The 12,364-nt window shown below is 39.9% G+C and overlaps 1 protein-coding gene across 1 annotated transcript; it reads left to right on the forward strand.

The window, feature by feature from the left end:
* Nucleotides 1-87: 87 nt before the first annotated feature.
* Nucleotides 88-11,703, forward strand: LOC104957703 (eukaryotic translation initiation factor 4 gamma 1-like; the record flags this gene model as incomplete). The annotated part of the gene is made up of 12 exons (XM_010785360.1): nt 88-234; nt 797-1,033; nt 1,417-1,521; nt 4,497-4,814; nt 6,819-6,933; nt 7,695-7,812; nt 8,020-8,258; nt 8,544-8,671; nt 9,678-9,850; nt 10,521-10,646; nt 10,742-10,823; nt 11,566-11,703. Coding segments are annotated over 12 exons (1,911 nt in total), but the record flags the coding sequence as incomplete, so codon positions are not given.
* Nucleotides 11,704-12,364: the final 661 nt, after the last annotated feature.

A 12,364-nucleotide genomic window follows, 5' to 3' on the forward strand; every position in this document is an offset into this window, starting at 1 on the left:
ATCACGTGATCGGCTCCGATCCCCGATCACGTGATCGGATCGGGACATCTCTATTTAATTGTGTGCGTTTGCTGTTCTATTTTCCAGCTTAAAGTTGAAACCACAGATAAGCCGGGAGTCTTTGTGAATTTCCGCAAGCTGCTGCTAAACCGATGCCAGAAGGAGTTCGAAAAGGACCAAGTTGACGACGAGATCTTCGAGAGGAAGCAGAAAGAGCTGGATGCTGCCACAGTGGTACAGTACTGCCTAAAACAATCTCAATCTAGGCTCTTTGTTTACGCTCAAAAGAAGTGATCTTGGTGTTTTATTTTGTATGTGTGGTGGGGAGTATTTGAAGGTGAACATAAATCAGAGGGAAGCCATTATGAGTTAACAGACTAGCACTTTTAAACCCTTTGAAACCTGTGTAATTCTGGAAAATATCTTAGTGATACACATAAAAACTACATATTTTGTAAATTGTATTACACTGTGCACATGTTTACCTTTTTATTGGACATCTTACTTACCCATATCACTTAGGATTATTACACATTTTTCTTGTTTAAATACATTTTATTTATTTAATAATTTAACATTTGTATTGCGTATTTTTAATTGTGTTTAAATAAATATTATTTTTGTATTTGATCTTTTTATTGCACATTCTTAAGTAACCTTTTAAAAAATATATATTTATCCGTTTGGAAACCCACATTTGACCAGGATAAATGAAATGTTCAGATTTATATTATTCTCAGATTATTCAAACGGCTAACATCTCTTCCATTTCCCCGTGACTTTGTTCCTCCTGCAGCCGGAGGAGAAGCAGCGTCTCACTGAGCAGCTGCAGCGTGAGAAAGACAACGCCCGCAGGCGCTCGATGGGCAACATGAAGTTCATCGGAGAGCTGTTCAAGCTGAAAATGCTCACAGAGGTCATCATGCACGACTGCATCGTGAAGCTTCTGAAGAACCACGACGAAGAGTCTCTGGAGTGCCTCTGCAGACTGCTGTCCACCATCGGAAAGGACCTCGACTTCGAGAAGGCCAAGGTACGAAGTGCATTTAGACTAAACTATTCCTCAAGGAGCCATTTCTGCGCTGTCGTTTTGTGTTTTAGAAACAGCTGGTATACAAGAATCCAGATGAAACAAATGTCCCACCTTTACGAAGAATTGTTTTAACGATCCCTAAGTCTGTGTAAACCATCAAAATGTCAAGTGTTATCATTCCACTTTAACCTATAGAAGTTAACGTTTAAACAAACAATTGCAATTGGGTAAAACATTTTTTGAACAATGAAAACGATATTTTTTTAATTCGTTTTGTTTGAGGCAGCTCTACAGACCACGTGCCTACAGTATATGCTGTTGGATCATGTTTTAATTTGTTTTGTGGAAGATGTACTCACCACACTGCTGTGTTTGTTCCTTAGCCTCGTATGGACCAGTACTTTAATCAGATGGAGAAAATCATAAAGGACAAGAAGACCAGCTCCAGGATCCGCTTCATGCTGCAGGACGTGCTGGACCTTCGACGGGTAAACACTAGCACAACAAGAGTCGTTTTTATTATAGGCTAACAGGTATTGTTTAAGCTAAGAAACAAAGACAGCTCCTAAGTCAATTTAAGGATGATTTAATTTCTTATTAGTAGTTCTGGGTATGGGAGATACAAGCCAGGAAACCTATTAAGTATAAAAAAACAATGATCAAAAAACTTAACAAACAACACAAACCGTTAAACGCATATGACCAGAATATATATATATATATATATATGTGTAATGAAGCCAGTCCAGTTTAAGATTATTTCTCTGAAGGAATGCTGCCCACCGCCCACACAGTGTTACAAAACCTCTTTCAGTGTTTTAACAAGCTAACATCAGCTGCACAGTCAGCACATTGGCCACACTTTACTTTGAAAAACACACACACACACACACACACACACACACACACACACACACACACACACACACTTTGTTCTTGCCTTTCTAGGAAAAAGGCTAAATTGAAGAGTTTAAGCCGTGCAAGGCAGTTTTATTTGTGCCTTCCTGGAGCAAAACTTCCAATATAACCTCTCAGTATATTCTAATTTAAAAGAAAACTACACTTCTGCACCTCCTTCTGGCTCTGTTTTCAGGTCATTTCAAAGAGGGCGTTTTTATTTTCTGTTTCACAAATGTGCACATCCCTTTTTAGGTCAAAGCTTGATTCAACGAAGGATTATCTTGGAGGAAAAGCTTTTATTCCACCATAGTGTTTGCAGGAATGAATCATAATCCTAGAAATGAGTCGGCATTACTACACTTCCCGTTTCCTCGTCTAGAAATCAATGGTTTTCTGAACATGTTTCTGTCGGTTAATATAAAACTTGTCATAAATGTGTTTGCCAAAGTGCTCATTTTGCTGCAATAACCCAAAATCTGATGGAAAAATGTAATAGAAAAACGTTGAAAGAGCCTTTGCAATGATAAAGTCAGGGTTGTCCTAAATATGTCATTATAGCACATCTCTTTTCCTGTAGACTAACCTTTGACTTAGGACAGAGAAGAATCTAACCTCAACCCTCTGTATCCTCTTAGCTTTTTATCTATTGAAGGTTATTATGGAGCTTTTGCCCAATAATGCTAAATAAAAACTGCCTTTGCCAGCTTTAAGAGTGACTAGGATGTGGATGTTTTCATCAGTTACTCCCATGAACACCTTAGTCCTAATAGTGTTAATTTGTCAGCATTAACACTGCTAAATGCCTATTGAATCATCGGTCGAAATTAGAGATACTTCAGTTCAATTGAGTTAATGTATTGAGTGTTTTTTGAACCTGTTGCATATGTAATGGATATGACAAGTTACAAAGACTAACGGTTCCTGGGTTGTCCAACAGATGGCGCCTGTTGCTTAACAACCGTTTATTAATACGTTGGACTTGAAGCTAGCTGCAACCGGGCATTTGAGCTAATTAGCTTATTTCCTAATATCTCCCCACACTAGGTGAGTTTTATGGTTGATACATGTTGAATACACACTGATGTTGTGTTTTGGTGTTGTGAAGAGCTCACTGTTGGTGTGATGTCTGTTTATTGGGTATTTTCAGAGGGTTTGTTTGGGGAGTAACGGTTATAGTGCTGTGTCATGCTAGCTATGCTAAGCTACCGCCGTTAGCTATGCTAAGCTAGCGCCGTTTAGCTTTAGAGTGGGCTCTGTCTGAATCAGTTTTATTATCAAGTAGTTTTACACTTACGAGGAATTTGCTTTGTTATAAGTGGTGCTTACAGACACATAGAAAGAACAATACCTAACCAAAAGAGAAACAAAAACAATAGTTATGTAGGAAACTAGGTGCAGTAAAATCGGGATATATCTTTTTTTAAATCCTCTGGAGCAGAGAGAGGAGCTGTGGATTATTGATTAATGCATCAGTGTTTCTTTGGGTCAAAAACACTAAACTCACAACTTAAAATGAAAGCGTTTAGTTAATTTAATAAAAGAGCACATGTTCAATGTGAAAAGTGACAGTAGATATAGATTAGTTGCAATTTGGTGCTATATATGTATAATTTTTTTTAATTTTTTTAAACAACTTTAATTTAAGGGGGGGCTCCGTTTGCAGGGCGCAGCTCCGTTTGCAGGGCGCAGCCCCACCTCCAATACAATGGTAGGGGAAACACTGGGAGGTGTTGGTGTTCTGGCTATTTACTCGAAAGGCTTCAGTAGAAGCTGCTGGGAGTCCCAGCATGGGGGTACTAAGTACCGGGCAATAAGTACCGGGCACTAAGTACGGCAAAGTACTTGGTGTGAAAGCGGCTATTGGATCTAAAGCCAGCATCAACGTGTCTGCTTCTTTCCTAATATTTCCCCATATTAGTAGCAAAAAAAATGTTTCTGAAAAAATGTTGTTGGAATCGGTGATGTGGACACATTAACATTTTGATATTTGTAAACATTTTGACTGCCATTTAATTATCCAATACACACAGAGGGAGCAAATCATGTCCCAAATAATCCCGTCAATGTCCCGACATCTTTAATATTTCTTTACGGTTATGTGGGACGATTAAAGTATTCCTTTTTAAAAAAAAAAATGTTTTCATTATAAAGAAAAATCATACAGAATGTCATTGAGCAGTCAAATACATACTGTAGATGCAACAGTGCACATTTCAACCAGACTGCCAGAAAGCAGATCAAATATACCCCCCCACCCCAGCATGAAAGAAAACAACTAAAACATAATGAGATAAGTACACGTTCTCATAATGGACACAAAAAAGAACACAGACAAAATATATACAACTCCTACAATATTGTCTTAGAAATTGTTGTAGCCCAGATTTCAGCAACACTCAATTCTATACATAATCATCTTCAAAGTGTTAAATCCACCTTGCACGTGTGCGATCTATGGCTGCCAGGCCTTATCAAATCTATCAGTAGATCCCTTCAGAGTGGACTGGATTTCCTAAGGTATTCTGATTCTGACTACCTCTATATTCTACTTCCTCCCCTCCAGAGCTCGTGGGTCCCCAGGAGAGGCGAACAGGGCCCGAAGACGATCGAGCAAATCCACAAAGACGCCGAGCTGGAGGAGCAACGGGAGCAGATGAAGGTGCAGCAAGCCTTCATCTCTAAGCCGTCAGGAGGCCACGGAGGCAGAAACGACGGAGGAAGGAACGACGGAGGAAGGAACGATCGAGGGGGCCGTGGGGGCCGCGAGGGCCGTGAAAACCAGGGCCGAGGGCAACCTCCCCAGGACGAAGGCTGGAACACAGTGCCCATCTCCACCAAAAACCGACCCATTGACACCTCTCGGCTTAGCAAGATCACTAAGGTAGGAGAAAGGACGCTTCACTTGGATAGGAATGCAAGATTTCAATACGATTTTTGTTATTTCTTTCTACCGTCAACGATTTAGGTTGTAGTTTGTTTCATGAGTGTGTTTTTAGTTTCAGTTTCTTAGAAAGGCTGAGTTTGACTTGGTATTACGTCTTTACAAGAGCACTAGGAAAAGCGCTATAAAAATTCAATGTATTATTAATACTAATGTCTCAGTATGTATGTAGCTACATCAACATTCATATTACATGGTTGAAGATGCTGTGGCAGTGTTCATTTTGGCAGCTATTTTTGATTTAGTCTTTAGACGAAAATGGTTATTAGTTTTAGTCATTTTTATCCTTCATAGTTTTAGTCTAGTTTTAGCCGACGAAAACTCAAAACATTTTAGTCAACTTTTAGTCAAAATGTTTTCTCTCTTTAAACTAATTCAGTTAGGCAAATACAGGTTTCTGAGATTGGAATCAATGTGACAGCATCAAGTGTTGAAATTCGTAAAGCAACATTTCACTCTCTAAACACTTTACTTGTGTAATATCTAGGGGTGGGTATCGTTAAGGTTTTCTACGGTACTACTAGTCTTATCGATACTGCTTATCGATCCGGTACTTTAACGGTATTCTTGTATTTACTTTTTGTTATTTTTTAAAGGGAAAAACTAAACAAATTGTTAACCGAATTAACATTGCTTTATTTAAATGTGAAATAAATCAAATATATATAATTATGTTATTATATTGTACTGTACTTGAGTAAAATGTTGAGGTACTTGTACTTTATTGGAGTATTTAAATGTTTTGCTACTGTGTACTTCTACTCCACTACAGTTCAGAGGTAAATGGTGTACTTCTACTCCACTGCATGTATTTAATACCTTTAGTTACTTTACAGATGTGGATGAATGATGTGAAATATAATCAAGTGTTAAATCAGACTTTAGTTCCACCTGGAGTAAATCCACCAGCTACCCTGCAGTATACAAAGTCATTCAAACTAGCTGCACCTTTACCAGCTTTGAGAACACTTTCATGATCAATCATTATAAAACATATCATATATATTATTCTAAATCTGAAATGGACCAATCTGCACAATGACTACTTTTACTGTCGCTACTTTCACTATATTTTGATGAGAATACTTTTCTACTTTTACCATAGTAACATTTTGAATGCAGGACTTTTACTGTAACATAGTATTCCTACACCCTGGTACTTTTTTACTTAACGAAAATATCGGAGTACTTCTCCCACCTCTGCGCACCTGATGTGATAACGTTAATCATAATTGGGGCAACAGAGCTATGAGTTAAGGAAATCGAAAATTGTGCATTTCTCCGACTGAATATGACACCTTTTTGGCCAGCAGTTTGGACAGACTGCTCGTGTCAACGCGCTTACGCGAAAACACTAATGCAAACGAGCTTTGTCCACATCGAGCCTTGTAGAGTGTCTCTGAATGCTCCGTCCCTGGCAGATCTCTGTTTGCCGCTGGAGCGTCTGTTAGGCCCCGCCCCCCGCACACAGAGAGACACGGGCCGTTTCTCAATGTCGAGTTTACCGGCTGCAAAGCCACTATTTCAAGTATACTATGTCATCGAGTGACGCCGAATGCTGGGCATTTAACATGCATTCAAACAGTCCTTCGGCGCCACTCGATGACGTAGTATACTTGAAATAGTGGCTCTGCAGCAGGTTTACTCGACATTGAGAAACGGCCAGGGAGATCGCTCTTCTGGAGTGAAGAGAGCGGAAATAATGATATTGCAAGTTAGAAACGTAAGATGCATTTTGACAAACAAGACGGACACTTGGGGGAAAATATGCTGCATTTTGAATGTCCGATAGTCCACCATTAACACCTTAGTCCCGTCTCATCTTTCGTCATAGTTTTCGTTGACGGAATGAAGACTGTGCTGTGGGAATGGTCATGATGTGGAGATAATTATAAGATCTGTTCAAATCCCATTAATCTTTGTATCCCCTTTTTTATTTTTCAGACCCCTGTTCTTGACTTCAACAATCAGGTCCTGGGCCCCGGTGGTAAAGGCATGTTTGGCAGCTGGGGGAAGGGCAGCAGCGGGGGCAGCACCACTGCTAAACCTGCAGAAGCCGGTAGGTTTCCCAGAACAATGTGATTACGTGATGTTTTAGTTTTGATTCTTTCCGTTAACTGTCAAGTGGGAACTAAGTGGGACGTTTTTGTGTTTCTCTTATTTTCCCACGATACTGTTATGATTGGCTGTGAATAAGAAAATACAAAGGACAGACCGTCTAGTTAAATTTATTAAAAGAAATTGAGAAAAGGGCCGGTAATCTCCCTGCTCCTTTCCGGGTACGGTCTGTTTATAGAGACATGTTTTGTAAATAATTGTTATACATTAAGTTGTGCATACCATGAACGGAACAAATACAAATGAAATGAAATAAAAAGTGAGACTCAGAACACAGAAAAGGCCGCTGCTGCATTGCCTTGCTACCTGGATGTTCCATATCATTGATTTTGTTGGACAGATTGTTATATTTGCCAGCAGTTTAAAAGAGGTTGATATCACAAAATAGATTGACATTCAGAAAATGTAAAACACTATTGAAGTATTACTTAAACATTGAAAGAACAATGTCAAAAAATGTACTTATTGGGAACCATCTTCTCTCATTTCATTTTTACGATACCAAATGCATGCCTTTTTATTAAGTTGATCGATATTAAGATCACAAATATCTGTCATGATTCATTATTGCCCTGGGGTAAGATATTGAAACCCCACATTTCTCCTGCAGGCATGGCCAACAGTTTAAAGGTGCTTTGTAAATGTGTTTTAATGTAATGACATGTATTATAATGTGCTATTTCTGTTGTGTTTCCCCTCCAGGCCCAGAGCAGCCAGCCGGCCGCCCAGCCACCAACACGGGGAACAGATTCTCCGCCTTACAGCAGGCGACCTCCGGCTCCTCGGCTGCTCAGGACTCAGACAGACGAGTCCCTCAGAGGTGAGCAGCAAGAAACTTAAAGTGTTGTCAGAGTATCCTCGGACCTGTGTGATCAGAAAGCTTTAGTGTAATTTTCCAGGCATGTAAAAGTAATCTTATTAGTGGTTTCCCATTTAAAAAGTCATGGAAATGTGTTGTTTTAATTTCAAATTGCACATAATATAACTTGTAATTGAATTAAGGATTTTTCTTGTTCTGATTCCACAGAAACAGCTCGAGTCGAGAGCGCGGCGACCGTTTCGATCGCTCGGGCCGCGGCAACGATCGCTTCGACCGGCGTGACGACCGCGACAGAAACCGCCTGCAGGTCACCAAGCGCAGCTTCAGCCGGGAGAACGAGGGGAGCCGCGAGCGGGAGCAGCGCGGGTCGGCAGATCCCGTCCGCCGCGTCGCCAGCATGACCGACGACAGAGGGAGCCGAGAGAGAGCCAGGAGCAAAGAGGACGGTAGGAGGAGCTCAGTTATTCACACTTTATTCACACTGAGTAATAATAATACATTGCAGTGCTCATAGAAAACCTGCAAACAGTTCCAGAAGTCTATTTTATTTATTTTTTATTTATATTTTTTTTGTTGACACACTTTACCTATACAAAACATTGAATCAGATTTCTAAAATAAATATACTTTCAATGTAGTTTTTGTTTCGTCAAACTTATGTTTAAACTGCAATTTTCTGGGTTTCCCGAGTTCATGGAAAACATGACATGTGTTTCTTTCTGTGTGAACAGTGACACGAGAGAAAACTGACACCCCTCCTCCCCCCCCGGCCTCCACCAAGCCCACGCTGACGGAGGAGGAACTGACCAAGAAATCCACCGCCATCATCGAGGAGTATCTGCACCTCAACGACATGAAGGTACGATAAAAATAGAAGTAGCAATCTTGTTGTTGCATTACAATTTTACTTTAAACGGTTTTATGTTCATAACATGATAACTTATTGTACATCATTAACCCAAATATCTCCTAGCATAAATAAGCGATTGTTGGTCAACCCTGTCAGAGACTTTATGAGTCAGCATACTAGAACAACCTAATAAGGCTGTCCAACAGCTTCTTCTCAGACCCACTTCATTTTCTGTGGCCCCATAAGAGTTTGCAAAGAATATAATATGTTTATTATACGGTTGAATGCTACTTTACAGAAGCACGTTGCCCATAAACTACATGTCCCACAATGCATCTCAAATTAGATTTTTTTTTTTTTTCTCCCAGAATTTGGCTTTTCTTTTTAAATCATTTTGTGACATTCTCACTGAAGAGACTTGCAATTATTTGCCCTAGACCTCTGCTTTCAGACGTAGGTAATTATTAAGTTATTACCCTATCTGATAATAATCCAATGCAGAGGTAATCATATAATATATTACATTATTTTATATATATTAAATGTATTTTTTATATAGTCTTAAAGTTACAACCGGCCCTTTTAGTGCAACCATAATGCTGATGTGGCTCGTGATGAAATTGAGTTTGACACGGCTGATCTAATGGGAGATTGAATAAAGTCAGACTGAAGCATCCTTTGTGCTCCAGTCCATCCTCTCAGTAAATACAGAGCTGAGTCCAGATCAAATGCTCGCTGAAGGCTCTTTGAGCAGCTTTTCTCTCACTGATTGTGCTGTTATGTTCAATGTTTGTTTGTTTTTCATGTATTGTGTCTTGATATGTGTCTGTTGATGTTACACATGGAGCTGCTGTGATGCAAGTCACATTTCACACTTGATCTGAACATTAAAGTATTATCGTATCGATTCTGATTGTGTCATTGCTCTCTAATAAACATTAAAATGAGCGTCTGACAGCCACTAAGCAGAGTTAATCAGCCTAACACCCCTCTGTGTGTCCTCTCCGCCCCGCAGGAGGCTCTGCAGTGTGTGCGTGAGATGAGCAGCACTCAGCTTCTGTTCCTCTTCGTACAAACTGGCCTGGAGTCGACGCTGGAGCGCAGCACCATCGCCCGAGAGCGCATGGGCCTCCTGCTGCAGCAGCTCATCAAAGCCGGCACTCTGCCCAAGCAGCAGTACTACAACGGGTCAGTGAGGGGGGGAGGAATGTGTATTTATAATGTTGTATATCGTGTGTAAAAGGTGTCTACAACTTCACAGAAAACACGAGGGTTCCCACGCTTCTTAAACATCTATTTTAACGGCTTTCCAAGCAAAGAAACGTTCAATTTCAAAACGACAAAGTTTGAGATGAGGATCGAGGTTAGTTTCAGTTGAACTCTCTGGAGGGAGTAGACATGTGAAACTGGGGTGGAGGTGTGTTTCAATCCACCTGTTTAGTTACGCATTTTCAATTGAAGTTTTAAAAAACACAAGAAAAAACCCATTGCTTTTTAAAACTAAATATTGCAAAAGATTGTTTAAGATTGCATGAGTGCGTTTAAACTTGTGCTTCACCCTATAAATAAACGTTTGGATGTGTCCTCGCTGTGTGTCCTCGCTGTGTCCTCAGGCGGCAGGAGATTGATCAAATAAAAGTAATGTTTATAACGTCAGGATTTAAAATGAGCAGAAGCCAGCAGGGGAAATGATGGTTTAAGTTACTTAATTACTCTCAGAAAGTCTAATTTCTCTTTATTCTTACCTTAAACTTATATGATGCCTTTTTGCTTAGTTTTCTCATTGTTTGAGTGCGTTTGAACTTGTTCTTCATCCTATAAATAAACGTTTAAATGTCTCCTCGCTGTGTGTCCTCAGGCTGCAGGAGATCCTGGAGGTGGCTGAAGACATGGCCATCGACATCCCTCACATCTGGCTGTACCTGGCAGAGCTGATCTCCCCCATGCTGCACGAGGGAGGCATCCCCATGGGGGAGCTTTTCAGGTTAGAAGCCCCCTCCTCACATGGGACAAATCTGCAGGAGAACATCCCTTTCTGGCTGCTTGATGTTAACCTCTGTTTGACCTTTGTTCCTCCAGGGAGGTTTCCAAACCTTTGATTCCTCTGGGCCAAGCCGGAGTCCTGCTGGTGCAAATCCTCAACTTACTGTGCAAAGAAATGGTGAGAAACTCTTAGTTATAGTCAATTATCTATCCTTTCATATGGCTGGGGGCTTCTTAACAAGTTATTTTACTTTAAAGCACATTTCATTTCTACCATTTATGGATCTGTAAAACTGAGTTTGTCCTCAAAGATTGACGCAAAAGCACGACTTAAAGTCTTGTCGACGTTAGATAAGTGTTAGTCGACCAATCGTTTAATAATAAATGTTATTACGGGTCATATAAAAAGTCATGTGAAGGTTTTGTCCCATGAAAATGTGTGGGAACCTTCATATTCTCATTCAATCATTTGAACAGTTCTCAAAATCACAAAATTCTCACTTTTTCTCTGAGCAAAATATCAGTTTGATTGAATTTCACCCATAATTTCCCCTGTGTTCATATATGAGAAAATAACTGTTGTGGGAAGGTCCGGTGGTTTTATTTATTTATTTTATGTCCGGTGGTTTTATTTTCGGTATTTAAGAAGTGTTTGATGGTTGTTAATGTGTCAGTCTAACACGTGAACTCTCTCCAGTTGTATTGATGTTAGTAGAATTTATTTTCTGTTTCTGCGTCACTATACTAAAGCTTTGGATAGATATTTGGGGATGTCCCTCAGCAATTCTTCTGACAATTTATATTTTAAATTACAATTACACTGAGAGAATGTTCTGTATCAGACTCAGTTGATATGGTGACTGCACATCAAAAGGGACAGAGTCTACAAACTTTTTTTAAAACAATATTTCCTTCTTTAGAGCCATAAAAAGGCGGGAGCGATGTGGCGAGACGGCGGTCTCCGGTGGAGAGACTTCCTCCCCGAGGACGTCGACGTCAACAAGTTCGTGACTGAGAAGGTGAGGATATTTACTAACATATAAATACAGTTGTTAATCACACCTTATAACGAAGACCTGCAGTGTAGCTTTCAGACTCAAGATATGCAGATCAATCAATGAATCATCGACGTAAATAATGATTTGCTTTTAATTTAAGAATTAAAATACAGTGTGTCGAGTAGAGGTAATATATTTATAAAGAACAGCTAGAGAACGAGTCACATAGTTCTGTCTTTGTACTGCTTTAACCTGTGGCTGTTTTTTTGCTATGTTATCTGTATGTTTGGTTTAGTATTTCCACTTTGATAGGCCTCTGTGTTGCATGTGTTTACTGATAATTACTTTAATGTGTTTCAAAGGGCGACTTTACAATATCTGTCCACAGAATACAGATGAAAAATAGCCTCTTAGCTCACTCTGGGTGATAGATGGATAGATGGATGGATGGATAGATTTATGGATGGATAGACAGACGGACGGACGGATAGACAGACAGACAGACGGATGGATGGATGGATGGATGGATGGATGGATAGATAGACGGATAGATAGACGGATAGACAGACAGACGGACGGACGGACGGACGGATGGATGGATAGACGGATAGATAGACGGAAAGATGGATGGACGGATGGATGGATAGACGGATACTTTATTGATCCTCGTGTTCAGACTTTCTAAAATAATACTTAAAAAAAGTGGAAAAGAGAATTAACA

The sequence above is a fragment of the Notothenia coriiceps genome, unplaced genomic scaffold (assembly GCF_000735185.1).
Source record: "Notothenia coriiceps isolate Sejong01 unplaced genomic scaffold, NC01 NC01_scaffold00027570, whole genome shotgun sequence".
Lineage (NCBI taxonomy): Eukaryota > Metazoa > Chordata > Actinopteri > Perciformes > Nototheniidae > Notothenia > Notothenia coriiceps.